This window comes from Theobroma umbraticum, unplaced genomic scaffold, assembly GCF_002168275.2.
Source record: "Theobroma umbraticum cultivar Fairchild unplaced genomic scaffold, ASM216827v3 scaffold_204.0, whole genome shotgun sequence".
Classification (NCBI taxonomy): Eukaryota; Viridiplantae; Streptophyta; class Magnoliopsida; order Malvales; family Malvaceae; genus Theobroma; species Theobroma umbraticum.
The window spans coordinates 6,589,083-6,603,042 of NW_018397267.1; the positions used below are offsets into that span (position 1 = coordinate 6,589,083).

Genomic DNA, 13,960 nt, shown 5'->3' on the forward strand with positions numbered 1-13,960 from the left:
ATTTGCTGCCTTAGCCGCTGTTGTTGTCTGAAGATGATCCTGAGCATTGTTCTATTAGTTGCCTTTGTGTTTGTGCAATCGGACTTTTGATTTAAAAATTAAAACAAATTAAGAGTCACAAATTAACAAAATAAGGTTTGCAACACATATGCATGAATGTTAAGAAGAGACGTGGAACATGCGCATGGCTTGAAATTTGAATCCTCATTTGCAGATTTGGCATTTGGGGGATTTTCTAATGCTGCTTAAACAAAAACAGAAAGAGAGAGCCGCCAAATCAAAAAAGGAAAGGAGGCGTTGAATTCTTTACACAATGTTCGTTAACGTGGCATATTCAGAACCCTGGATTTCGACTCGGATGATGTGGCAACTCATCTAGCCGTACACCGGGCCTGACCTCCTGTTAGCTTTCAACCGGAGATGAACCGGATCCGTCCCCCCGAACCCGTAAAACAGAATCCAAATCCAATCCGAAATACGGAATAAAAATGATATTTTTATATATATAACTACGGATTGTGTTTGTTTTTCCTTCTCTTAAAATCCCCAGAAAAATCAACCCTGCTACCGCGACCGCCCCCGTTCTCTCTCTCTCTGAGACCTCAGGTCTCATTCTCGTCCTCCCTTAAGCTTTCTCTTCTACGTTTGGTTTTGGGTTTTCCCCCTTCCAAAACCTGCCCTTTCCGAATTTTACTTTAATTTCCTGTTCTTTGATTTGCTTGAGCGAAGAAATTTTCTTTTGTTTTTGGATTTTCGTCCAAAGCTAAAGTTTTCGTTGTTGAGCCGTTCTAGAATCGAAATCGCTTATATTTTTTTTTCATTTAAAAAAGGGTAGGGTTTTCTTTTGGCAGTAAATTGATAGATAGATGGATAGCGAGATGGTGAGTTCAGAGGGATTGAGTGGTTCGCCACCGCCGGTGGCAGCGCCAGTGAAGCAGTACGGTGTAACAAAGCCGATATCAATGGCAGGTCCCACCGAAGCTGATAGACAAAGAAGTCGTGAATTGGAAAAGGTGTGTACCTGGAAATATTAGATTTTGTTTTGGGATATTTTTAATTTATTTGTTGTCTTGTGTTTATTTGGGTGCAAAATTGTTGACAGTTTTTGGTGGAAGCTGGGCTTTATGAGAGCGACGAAGAAACTGCAAAGAGAGAAGAAGTTCTTGGTCGAATTCAAGAGGTAATTGCATGGTCCCTTTTTCTTTGGAGAAAATTATGTTTTTGTGAAATTCTCATAGTTGCGTTATGCAAGTGTTACTTAGAATTCTATGTGAAGAAAATGTTGATTTTTCTTTGGACTATTTCTGTGAATGCAGCATAGTTGATTTAACAAATTAGGTCAAAAAATAAAGTATGAAATAAATGAATCTGAATCGTTTTAGTGTTGGGTTCATGTATTTGGGCTCTGATGTCGCAGCAGTGCATGCTTGTTTGGTTCATAAGATATGATTGTATGGGATAACTTCTTATTTAATACTATAGTTGCCAGTATTTCGTCTCTAGACTTTAGATAGAAGATTGGGAAGTAAGTTGGTTAAGATATTCTATATTGTTAGGTTTGTATAATCCTATTAAGCATATGTTTAAACTTTAAGTATGAAGTGAACCTCAGGGTTCTCGTCAGTGAGCTCTCCGTGAGTAACTACTGAAAAATATTTAGTGAGCCTGATTGAAACAGTTTGAATTCAGGTGTCTCTATTGATATTTCTCATTGACCCGTGGGAGCATATTTTATTCATGTTTATCTAGAATGCATTATAACTAGAGGGCTTAACTTCAGCAGGTTCTGGGATGGTGCCCTTATATTTCAGTTGCTATGGTTAGTGAGCATATTTAATTAACCGTGAGATTTTGTATAACCAAACCTGCTGATCAAACTATAAATGGATAAATAATGTGGAACGCACTCACAAGAACTTCAAATATGACCTATATGCATCCTTCCAGTATGCAGACTGCTAGCTAGAGCTCTTTATTTTGCGGGCTAGTAATTTATACTACTCTAAGCACTATGATAATGATGTATGTATTTTGATTAAGCATTATGGGTGTACTGAGATAGATTCAATGTTATTTTATCAGTTGGAATGTTATAGTAAAAATGAATCAGATATTTATGATTTTTCATTCATGTTTGCCTTAGAAAGCCTATTGAATAACCTACTCTGTGCTTTCAACAGTTATCTACCTGACATGGATAAGTTGCAAATATAGAAAAGAAAAAGAAGATAAGGGTAAATGCACATATGGAGTTATTAAATGGTTGCTTTCTGATACAATAATCATCTTTGAAATGGTGTGTTTGGATATTTCAACTCTTATCTCAAGTCTAAATTTTCGTTGTGTTTGAGTTCGTTGCTTTCCATTAACTGGTTGTTTGGGCTGATGCCCCATCCATTTATCAGACATTAGGAGGTGGTGTAACTCTTTAAGCTCATTTTCTTCAAAAATTTTGCCTCCTAAAAACCATTTGTACTGGCTCTTGATGGTTTTATCTCTCTTTAGTTTCTGCTAAAAAAAATTATACAACTTTCTACTGTAGGCAGCTATCTAGATTATTTCCCCTCTAAATTAAATCTAAACCATATTTTCCAGTTACAAAGCTCTGAAACAAGGGTGAATAACCTACCTCAAAACACATTTTTGATGTTATTCTGCTATCCTGCGTGTACTAGTTTAACCTGTGTTTGACGTGTCTTTGCTGGTTTGTATTGTTGCTATAACATTTTCACAGTTTTGGTAACATCTCTTTTTATTATGTTTAGATTGTAACAGATTGGGTGAAGCAACTTACTCGTTTGAGGGGTTACACAGATCAGATGGTTGAAGATGCAAAAGCAGTCATTTTAACTTTTGGTTCTTATCGACTTGGGGTGAGTGTCTTATCTTTTTCTTTCTTTTTTACAGAGCATACTGTATTCAGACTTCATTAACTATATTTCATTGGTATCTTGTCTTTAGCATCATGTTCTTATTGTCTGATTGGCTTACAGCATACTGCTTTACTAGGAACATGTCTGCTATTTTTAGTAAAGCATTATCATTTACTCTTTAATGTACATGTTCGACATACAGTACATTGCTTAAGCTCTGTAATTTACTTGTTTTGTATACAGATATATTGCTTAAGTTTATTGTTTTGATAGGTTCATGGTCCTGGCTCTGATGTAGACACTTTATGTGTGGGGCCATCCTATGTGAACCGAGAGGTAAGTATGAATTTGTTCATGGCTGTATCGATTGATTTATGAATTCTAAAATAATTTTATTCACGTATCTAGACATTTTGCTGTCTTAACCAGGAAGATTTCTTCTTTGTATTGCACAACATACTGGCAGAAAGGGAAGAAGTTACCGAGCTACAACCTGTTCCGGATGCCCATGTCCCTGTAATGAAATTTAAGTTTGATGGAATATCAATCGACCTTCTTTATGCAAGCATCTCTCTTTTGGTTGTGCCTCAAGTAAGTCTAAATCACCTTTTATTTCCTTAGTTAAAAATTCTATTAGAGGTATCTGTTTCTGTACAAATGTACGGTAACTTTTAGCACCTTGTTTTTTGATATCTCTGCTCAAGCAATTCTAAGAATTGTATTTGTGGAAGATTTAAAAGTGCTGCTCTCCTTTCCATCTCTCACTTTCATCTTGTGTGTGAGCGTTTAGCGTTTTGCTTGTCTGTCTGTCTATCTGTTTGTCTCTCTCCTTCTCAGGTTGGTTCTTTTAAGCAACATATTAATGACTTCATATGAATGCTTTTTTTTTGTTTTTTTGGTGCATTTTTCTTGGTTAGTTTCCTTCATGACGTAGCATGTTGGGGAGGTTTTACTACAGTTTTATACTAGGCATGTTTAATTTGTTTTAAATGTAGCACATTTTTTTTTCTTTAGACCTTTTTTGTTTGATTTTGTTTCTCCCAGGTGAAGACTATTCCGATTTTTATCTAGTTTATGTATTTGATGAAAGCTTGCTATGGACAGGACCTTGACATCTCTGATGTGTCGGTATTTTACAATGCTGATGAGTCTACTGTTCAAAGTCTTAATGGCCGTCGGGTGGCAGATCAAATTCTGAAACTAGTACCAAATGTTGAGCATTTTCGCACGACACTTCGATGTCTGAAGTTCTGGGCTAAAAGGCGTGGTGTTTATTCCAACGTGACTGGATTTCTTGGTGGTGTTAGTTTGGCTCTTCTTGTAGCTCGTGTTTGCCAGCTCTATCCTAATGCAGTTCCTAGTATGCTGGTGTCACGATTTTTTAGGATCCATACACAGTGGCGTTGGCCAAACCCAATTATGCTTTGTGCAATTGAAGAAGATGAACTTGGATTTTCTGTATGGGATCCTCGTAAAAGTCCTCGTGATAGGACTCATCTTATGCCAATAATTACACCTGCCTATCCATGCATGAATTCTAGCTATAATGTGTCTGCAAGCACCCTTCGAGTCATGATGGAGCAGTTAAAATATGGTAACAACATTTGTGAGGTAAGAGAATGGATATCAATTTCTCTATTTTAGTCTATATCTATATACTGATCTTTACCCTATCTCTTCTAAATCCAGGAGATTCAGCTGAAGAAAGTAAAGTGGAGTGCTTTGTTTGAGCCTTATTTGTTCTTCGAAAGCTACAAAAACTATCTTCAGGTTGATGTTATTGCAGCTGATGCCGATGACTTGCTTGCTTGGAAAGGCTGGGTGGAATCCCGGCTAAGGCAGCTTACTTTGATGGTATATTTATGCCTTTATGGCATGGCATTTAAACTTTTTTAGTTTTGATTAATTGTGATTCTTCATGAAATGAAGACATTAGAGGTTTTCTTTCTCTTTTTATCTCATCTGTGTTGTAAATATACTATTTACAGATTGAGCGAGTCACTTATGGGAAGTTGCAGTGCCATCCTTATCCTCATGAGTACGTAGATGCATCTAAGCCATGTGCCTGTTGTGCCTTCTTTATGGGTTTACAAAGGAAACAGGGGGAAATAGTTCAGGAAGGTCAGCAATTTGATATACGAGGATCAGTTGATGAATTCCGGCATTCGGTAAGCATGTACATGTTTTGGAAACCTGGGATGGAAATCCATGTATCACATATCCGTAGAAAGCAGCTTCCGGCTTATGTATTGCCAGATGGCTACAAACATCCTCGGAATCCACGGGTTACTTCCCACCATCAGTCTGATAAACTGTCCCATAACAATCGTATTGCATGTACTGAATCTGGTGTGAAATGCCTTAAAAGGAAAAAGGATCCTGAACGAGAAAATAGTGAGCATCATATGCCGGAGAAAAGGCAGAATCTTGATAGTAGTGAATCTGTTTCTCCTGAGATTATTAGTTGTGAGCTAAGCAGAATGTCTTCAGGTTGTTCTACATCTGATTTAGATGAAATGAATGGAGTTGCTGAAGGGAATGCATCATCTAATTCCAGCGTTATCAGCTCTTGCTCAAATGAGGATATTGGGAATGAATCCAGTGAAGGGAGCAATGGAGGTGATAATGGGAGCATGGAAGGGAGTACTAACCCAGCATCTTCTCAGAGTGATTCATGTGAAGCAGATTCAAAATCTTCTTTGGAGGTTGAACATGCTGATCACAGCAGAGTATTTGAAGATGGATTACAGAAAGAGTTAGAGGTTTAGGATATAAGTTCCCTAACTTTTCCTGATTTTATTGATCATTTTCTGTTTGGTTATCATTTCATTATCCGTTGATATTTGAAGTCATTTTTTTTTCTGAATAGGTTGCCTTAGAGTTCCTGAATTTAATCATTTCATTATCTGGTGGTTTTCTGCTCCATAATTGATATGCTTGTTGTCACACTGCTTGTTTTTTCTGTCTGACTCATAGATCATGTAACCAAACAAGACATGGAGAAACTGTGAACAGAGTAGTTGCAATCTTTTTGCTCTTGAAGAGATTATTTAAAATGTTCTGACTGGTTTATGAACTGCATGTTGGGCCGTGTTGTGATTCATAGATGAAAGGCTCACTAGTTTAGGCTTGACGGGACAGTTTCTTTGTCTTGAATATTTTCCTCTGCTAAGTCCTCACCGTTACCTAATCTATTTGCATTTGTTTGTTGATTTTCTGATGTGAAGCCTAATGCTGCGGTTGGTGTGGTTCTCAAGTCCATGAATGAAGTTGACTCAGAAACTGTGCGGAATACTGTGATAAGGCATGATTTTGAAATTTTAAACGAGTTTGTCTTTTTGTGTTCTATATGCAACGTTTTTCTTTATACCCGCTGCGTTTGGTGTTTTTTTTGTTGTTTTTCAGGAGCAGGTTGAATTTGACGTCAACAGCATGAGAGATAAGTTTATGAAACTGTTGTTGCGCAGAGGAAAGACAGGGAAAGCCAGCAGTTCGGGTAAGTGTAATTTTAGTTGCTGGCTTTCATTATTTCTCTTTTTCAGGCACCTGTTCCTTGGTCCTATGTTTCTGGGCAAGAACCAGTTGGCAGAATCTAAACATCATTTGGGGTGTGGCTTTAGCTTGCTTCTCTGTGGAGTTTTTCACTTATGTTGCCTGCTGTTCTGTTCTATAGAGGGGGAAAAAAGAGGAAAAGAAAAAGAAAATGCAAAAAAAGGTAAAAAACCAAAGAGAGAGAGAGAGAGAGATCATGCATGGTCTTGACTGTGCTTCTTCGCACAAACTCAGTGGAAAGGTATAGGATATAGGTGAAGAATTTGTCCAGGTTGTAGCGTATTAGGGTGTCTCTAGGGGGTGCTTTTATATGGATGGAATAGTTGGGATGTGATGTGTAATGGTATTCAAGGCCGTAACTCTATGCAACCTTTTAAGTAATCTCTGCTACCTGCCATGTCATGTATTGCAATAAAATTATATGGAGCATCTCTCTTTCTCTCATTCTTGGCAGAAGCGTGTTTCTAGTTACTAGAATTTCCTTGAAGTTGGCTTTGGTGGTTTTCCTGCGATTCTCATTACGTGGTGAATGGGGCTTTTTACTTTGATTCTTGGTCTAAAAGGACAACAATTAATTCTTGCCCAAGTCTAATGCCAATTTATTTTTTCTAGCTTCTAACGTAGCACATAGATCTACGAGCAATTCGTGTTCACGTTTAGCACCATAACTGGACATGTCGAGGATTGACTCTTCTAAGAAGCTTTTATATTATATCTCTTCCATGAAATTCTGATTCTGTATTGCCAATAATAATAATAATAAAAGGATAATAACAAGGATAATAACAAGGATTCAACTTTTAAATATTTGTTTAATCTAATAAGCAAATGCAAGATGTTATCCCAATCAAATATGAGGTAACCAAAGTGCAGAATGAATTCAGTAGGATTGCTAAATAAATATCAAGAGGAAATTTTAATTATGTTTTTTGTTTGAATTTTGGACACGCACCAAGGAAAGGTGAAATATTAAACTAGTCTCCTGACGTCAAACATAGAAGAAGGGCATTAAAGAAAAACCAAAGTCCCGATGCAAAGCCATGTGGTCAAATTGTCATCAAAGTCAACGTTACCCAAAACCCTTTTTCCCCATTCTATCCTTTAAAAGAATAAAACACACATACGGTGTCGTTACCACGTAGACACTTGTACCGATGACCTCTTGGGTGAAATTTACTGTCTCCTCACTTGAGTGAACCAGCATGGCTCTCTGACAGAAGAGCTACAAAAACCTAAAAATAAAAATAAAACTTTACGAACAAAACAAACCCACAAACACTTGCCAAAATTGACACCATTTTCCCATTTTCCAGGCCTCTCACTCTATTTCTCCCTCCATTCTCTAGGCGAACGCAAGATCTTTGCTTTTTGTTTACTTTTGATTTCCTTTGTTTTTTAATCACACAAATTCTAATCTAGATTCAACAACCATTCACTGATTTTAAATCACATAAATGCAAATTCCCATTTGTGATTAAATCACAAAAAAAAAGGGTTTCTTTTATTTTGCAAGATCTTTTCTTTTTCAGGTTTTTTATTTCAATTATAAGCAACAAGAAATTCCTTTTTTTTGGGGGGGTGGGAAAAATGGGCAAGGTGGCCGTTGGGCTGGCGGTGGTGTGTGGGGTCGCTGTGGCAGCGGCAGCAGCGGTGGTGGTCCATCGGAAAATGAAGAAGTCAGGGAGGTGGGTAAAAGCAATGGAGATAGTTCAAGAGTTTGAAGAAAAGTGTGGGACCCCGATTTGGAAGCTGAGACAAGTGGCTGATGCCATGACTGTAGAGATGCATGCCGGCCTTGCCTCTGAAGGTGGCAGCAAACTTAAGATGCTCATCAGCTATGTTGACAATTTGCCTACTGGGTATTTCAATTTCTTTCCTTTGTTTTTAAAAATGTATAATTATGTATTTACTTGATCTCTTTTGATTGGATTTTATGTGGGTGTTTGTCACATATCTAACGTGCATTAAAGATCAATGTTCATTCATATATTGCTAATATATATGTCTATGTATGTATGCCTGAATATTTTGGCTCAGCTACAGCTAAGTCTTTGGTGGACCTTTTGTCAAACATATATTGGTCTCAGTTAACATGAGGATGGCTGTTATTTGAGATTGCCTATGTGGGATCAAGTTCATGGCACTTGCTTCATGTGGGACTCTCTGCATATGTGCACATCTAGGAATTTATGTTCCATCTGAACCACTTTGAAGATTCTTCTCTACATGGCTGGGGTGGATGAATGGCATGTTAATATAACTATTTTTGTGTGTGTACTATTGATTCTCATATATTTAGGTGCTCCATTAGAGATTTAGCTGATTAGATTGTAATGTTTTTTCGTTTCCTGCATTAGGAATGAGAAGGGATTATTTTATGCATTGGACCTTGGTGGAACTAACTTCCGTGTGTTACGAGTGCAATTGGGAGGGAAAGATAGTGGTATTGTCAATCAACAGTTTAAGGAGGTGTCTATTCCTCCAAGTTTGATGACAGGGACTTCAGATGTAAGTGGTTCCGCTTTTAAAGAAACGACTGGAGACTAGTTCAGGCATAAGGTATCTAATGTCTGACAGGTGATCTTGATTGCAGGCACTATTTGACTATATTGCAGCAGAACTTGCAAAATTTGTAGCTCAAGAAGGCACAGATTTTCAACTAACTCCTGGTAGACAGAGGGAGCTTGGTTTTACCTTCTCATTTCCTGTGATGCAAACATCGATTGCTTCTGGAACCCTTCTTAGGTGGACAAAAGGCTTCTCTATAGATGACACAGTCAGTACTAATTGCTCAGACTTATTTTCATACTTATTGTGCATTAATCTTATTTCACATTTTAAAGGTTGTAGAAGTTTTCCCAAAAACTTTGCCCATATATTTTGTCCCCTAGAAGTTAGTTTAACTAAGATAACAATACATCAAAAAGGAATTTTAGAAGTATTTGATTTTTAAGAATTCATATATACTGCTTCAAGGCATATCACTGTGGTTTGATTGCTTTATATAATTGATTAATGCAACTTCTCATAGCATTTGCTTTTTTTTATCCCAAAGTTATATTTCTTTACTGTTCTTGGCTGCTGAATTAACAGGTTGGCCAAGATGTGGTAGCAGAATTAACCAAAGCCATGGAAAGGCAAGGCCTTGACATGCGTGTTTCAGCTCTGGTAGGTTTATGTTAAGGATATACTTTTTCAATGTTTATAGGTCCTTCGCATACTTTAATTTGAGCTGTGAACCTGAAACAGAACAATTGCCTTGCTTTCATTATTATTATTTTTCTTTTCCCCAGGCCCTAGTGTCTTATTGCAACCATTTTGACTTTAGGTGAATGACACTGTTGGAACACTTGCTGGAGGTAGGTATACCAACAGTGATGTTGCTGCTGCTGTGATCCTTGGTACTGGATCAAATGCGGCATATGTGGAACGTGCACATGCAATACCAAAATGGCATGGTCTACTGCCCAAATCAGGAGAGATGGTTAGCTTTTCTTTAATTGCTATTAGTAACTTTGTATGGCTTTGAGACTGTTTCTTTTTCTTTCTTGATGCCACAATTAAAAATCAATGAGAGATCCATGTAAGTTTGAAGAAGAATTGTTTAATTGGGTATGGGATGAATATTGAGGTTGTTGTTGATATTTGGCTGAAGGTTATCAATATGGAGTGGGGTAACTTTAGGTCATCACATCTTCCATTAACAGAGTATGACCATGCACTAGATGCTGAGAGTTTAAACCCAGGTGAACAGGTAACTGCATACTTTTGTGCTGTTCTGACTCCTTTAGCTTTGGCCTTCTCTTTAACATAATTTGTTTATCTTATATTCGTTTGATTTGTCACAGATTTATGAGAAGATAATATCTGGTATGTATTTGGGAGAAATTGTTCGCAGAGTTCTGCTTAGGATGGCTGAGGAAGCTGCCTTTTTTGGTGACATTGTTCCACCAAAACTTAAAGTGCCATTTGTATTGAGGTAATTTCCTCAACTGAGCTGTTTATTTATTGAGCTGCATTTTTTCTATTTATTGAGCTGTTTCTTTTCAAAAATTCTCTTTGCTCTGGATATTGTATTTCCTTTTGTTGGATTCCAGTTAATGTTCATCAACTGCACTCCACTTATGTAAACTGGTTAACATTTTTTCTGTAGTGCTGTATGCAAATGTCTTTCACTATGTTTGCAATGAGAAAACTGTTATCAAACATTTTGTTTGTCCTTGCAAAGAAAGGTCATTCCTAGAAAACTTGTTTTCGGTGAGATTATGAGAATAATTAATTTGAACTTTGAAGTGATCTAGCTAGGTCGGTTCTTTCTATATTTGAAGAACAATATTAAATTTGAGTCAGTACATGTGAGGTTTTGCATAACCATCATCAAATGAAGTTGTATACCTTCGTAAGAGATGACATTTCTTTCTCTGATTCTATGTTTATTTCTTTGAATCCACATACACGCAAATTACGTTTCATTTGTGTGACACCAAATAATGAATAAAGTTAATTGCTGATGTTGAAGTATCCAATGCAAAGGTGGTTAAAGAGGTAGTCATATGTTGATTGTATGGATAGACAGTTTGCTTTCTGCTCAACCAGCAGTTCCACCGAGATGCTGTGGTTGAGAAAAAGGAATAGGGGGAGTAGCTTTGAAAAGAAGTGTCTGTTTACACAAAAACAAACAATGACTTAGCTTGAAATACTTATGATGGGAAAATTTCCAATCACAAGGTCTACCATTCAAACTTTTTGGAAAATAAATAATTAATGTTTTGTGTTTGATGCAAAAAGAGAGCACTACAGCTCAAATTTAGGATTGCCAATCCCCACTGCCTTTTAGCCCAAATGGCACATATGATTTCTTTTTATGCTATTAATAGAAAAAATTGCAAATGGAAATAATTTGTGGAAGATGGTTCCTACGGTAATTTTGTGTAAAGAAATCAAAAGGAGAAGGATAATGGTTTAAGCTTTTTCCCTTTCTGAAATGTGTTTAAATATGAAAATTCTCTTCTTTGAGTGAAGTGCAATTCTTTGTTTATTGAAAATGTTGTATTGATGCAAACTATAGAAGTTCAAAGGTTCAGAATGATGGATGAACCATCATTAGAAGTCTGTTATTTGGCATGAGAGTAACAGTGGATGCTTTGTACTATCATTTCCACTGTATATGTTGTTGAGATTAAGTGTAATTTATCCTTATAGCTTGTAAATAGTCTGGGGAACATTTTCTTTGTCATCAGTGCTACGCTGTCCTTTCTTCATTTACTACCTTCACCGTGAAGCTAATAACAGGGTCTAAGGATGTTCTTCTAATCATCTAAACTTAACATATTAGTCGACATTATTCATCAATGATTTTCAAAAGGTTATTTTTGCTATGCGATTTTGTAGTTGTTAAATTACATTTTGGTTAATGTACGCAAAAACCCTACTTTGTGGCCAGCTGTTACCTTGGCTCCAGCCACCATGGTCTTCTTATGAAGTGTTTCTTATGTATTGTATCAAGTGTCATTTGTAGTATGATTATTGCTGCATAGAGCATTTAATAACTGCCACTGGTTGTTTACACTTTTGTTACTTTATTTGGCAGCGTGGTGGACTGTCTGACCCAATTTCGTTTTACTTATAAACTTTGGAACTGCCACTGGTTGTTTACGCTTTGGTTACTTTGTTTGGCTGTGTGGTTCATTGTCTGACCTAATTTTGTTTTACGTACATAAGTTGGAATGATTTTGGAAGCAGGAAAGAAGTGTTTTCTTTCACTAACCTTGGATTATTGTTCATGGCATGGGACACATTCACTTCTTCGTGTTATGTTTTGGACATTTTATCAGATATTATAGCCTTTTCTACACGGAAAGATGCACTTTTGTAATGTGTTCAAGATCTGCAGAATAGTAATATTTGAGTTTTGTTAACTTGCAGGACACCTGTCATGTCAGCAATGCACCAGGACACTTCCCCTGACCTCAAAGTGGTAGCGAATAAATTGAAAGATACTCTTGAGGTATATTTTAATCTTGTAAAATTCTCCGGATGTTACACTTGATCATCAAAACTTGTTTATTTCAGATTTGTTTTTACCTGAATTTCTTGTCTGTTCATCATATCTCTTATGGAACTTTTCCGATTCTCTCCGAGGGTTTCTTGGTCCTGCATAATGTTGGTTGCACCCAATATGCAAGATCGCATTTTCAACTTCCTCATGATTGAAATCGCTTCAGAGTTGATTTAGAGGACCTTTTGATTCTATGAACAGCTTCCTTAACATCATTAGCTTAACTTATCCTTGAAAAAAAAAAAATCTCTGGCTTGAAGCTATTTTAAGTAGAGAAGTGCAGAGAATATGTTTTACTTTCAACTTTGAAAGCTGATTAACACTCTTAGGTTGTTGTGATTAGAATTGAATTATTTGTTGTCTGTATTATCTTGTCCTGAGCCCTAAAGCGATAGATGGTGATATTTATGGCAAGTAGACTACTAGCAGCTGAACTGCTAGTCATTTTTTTATTTTTTGCTTAGCCAAAAGTGGAATTTTATATATATATCACTGATAAATACAGTGTTGTGGTGGCATTGAAGGTTCCCTGAAAAGCATAACACCTGGATACACCTTGTGACATATGCAAATGTTAAGCCACTACATATATTGTGTTGTGTTTTAAGCATGCTTCTATCTTTTCTGTTTCCAGATATCAAATACCTCTGTGAAGATGAGAAAAGTAATTGTTGAGCTTTGCAACATTGTTGCCACCCGCGGGGCACGTCTTTCAGCTGCTGGTATAGTGGGCATTCTGAAGAAAATGGGAAGAGACACAGTCAAGGTTGGGGAGAAACAAAGAACAGTTATAGCTTTGGATGGTGGACTATACGAGCACTATGCAGAATTCCGCAAGTGTTTGGAGAACACCCTAGGCGAATTGCTTGGGGAAGAGGTGTCTGAAAGCATTGTGGTTGAGCATTCAAATGATGGTTCTGGCATTGGAGCTGCTCTTCTTGCTGCTTCCCACTCACAGTATGTGGAAATGGAGGAGTCCTGAGATCAGTAAGAACTGGTTCAGCCATTCTTTTTAAGTTATTTGTGAGAAATCTTGCCAAACTTTTATCCTACAAAATTTTTTTACCCGGGGGACTAGCATTTTATTCCTTTCTCGATTAATTACTTCGGGGGCATTTATCGTAAAATCTTAAATAATTGCTTGCAAAGCTTGCGATGAGGTGGATTAAATGTATAAACGCAGGACCAGGAAGCGTGACCTCTTCCGCTTCGGCCTGTGATTCTCTTCATCTGTGTTTTTTTTCCCTTGCTTGTAGTCACCAATGCCCACTGCTTAGGCATGAAAATAATTGTCAACCCTTTTGTCTTTTTTACACCTTGGGGTCAAAGATAATGTGATTGTCGACAATTGTTTATCATCCAACGTGAAACCATTCCTAGATCTCTGCCTTTTCAAACACCATTCGTGGAGTATATTCTTCACCTGAATTCCAGGTAAAACTTGTCTAGTTGCTTGATGATTCAGCTCATGCCTAGT

General features: G+C 37.0%; 2 protein-coding genes across 4 annotated transcripts; both read left to right on the forward strand.

The window, feature by feature from the left end:
• The first annotated feature begins 377 nt into the window (after nucleotides 1–377).
• On the forward strand, nucleotides 378–6,881 carry LOC110423919 (nuclear poly(A) polymerase 4-like). Of its 3 annotated transcripts, XM_089784846.1 has the most exons (11): nucleotides 378–606; nucleotides 852–1,013; nucleotides 1,103–1,180; nucleotides 2,766–2,873; nucleotides 3,147–3,209; nucleotides 3,303–3,464; nucleotides 3,978–4,484; nucleotides 4,563–4,727; nucleotides 4,862–5,635; nucleotides 6,101–6,177; nucleotides 6,279–6,881. In XM_089784846.1, the coding sequence occupies exons 2-11, from the start codon at nucleotides 867–869 to the stop codon at nucleotides 6,307–6,309; spliced, it is 2,112 nt and encodes a 703-aa protein (XP_089640972.1). In that variant the 5' UTR covers nucleotides 378–606; nucleotides 852–866; the 3' UTR covers nucleotides 6,310–6,881. The 3 variants fall into 3 exon arrangements, with proteins under 3 accessions (XP_089640972.1, XP_021294020.1, XP_021294021.1); XM_021438345.2 differs by having other exon boundaries at nucleotides 500–1,013; XM_021438346.1 differs by lacking the exons at nucleotides 378–606; nucleotides 852–1,013 and adding an exon at nucleotides 2,181–2,234.
• A 712-nt stretch (nucleotides 6,882–7,593) lies between these two features.
• LOC110423920 (hexokinase-1-like) lies at nucleotides 7,594–13,712 on the forward strand. The gene is made up of 9 exons (XM_021438347.2): nucleotides 7,594–8,284; nucleotides 8,783–8,933; nucleotides 9,019–9,201; nucleotides 9,519–9,593; nucleotides 9,754–9,909; nucleotides 10,081–10,179; nucleotides 10,274–10,404; nucleotides 12,351–12,432; nucleotides 13,118–13,712. Exons 1-9 carry the CDS (start codon nucleotides 8,013–8,015, stop codon nucleotides 13,463–13,465), a joined length of 1,497 nt encoding a protein of 498 aa, XP_021294022.1. The 5' UTR covers nucleotides 7,594–8,012; the 3' UTR covers nucleotides 13,466–13,712.
• The last annotated feature ends 248 nt before the right edge of the window (nucleotides 13,713–13,960 follow it).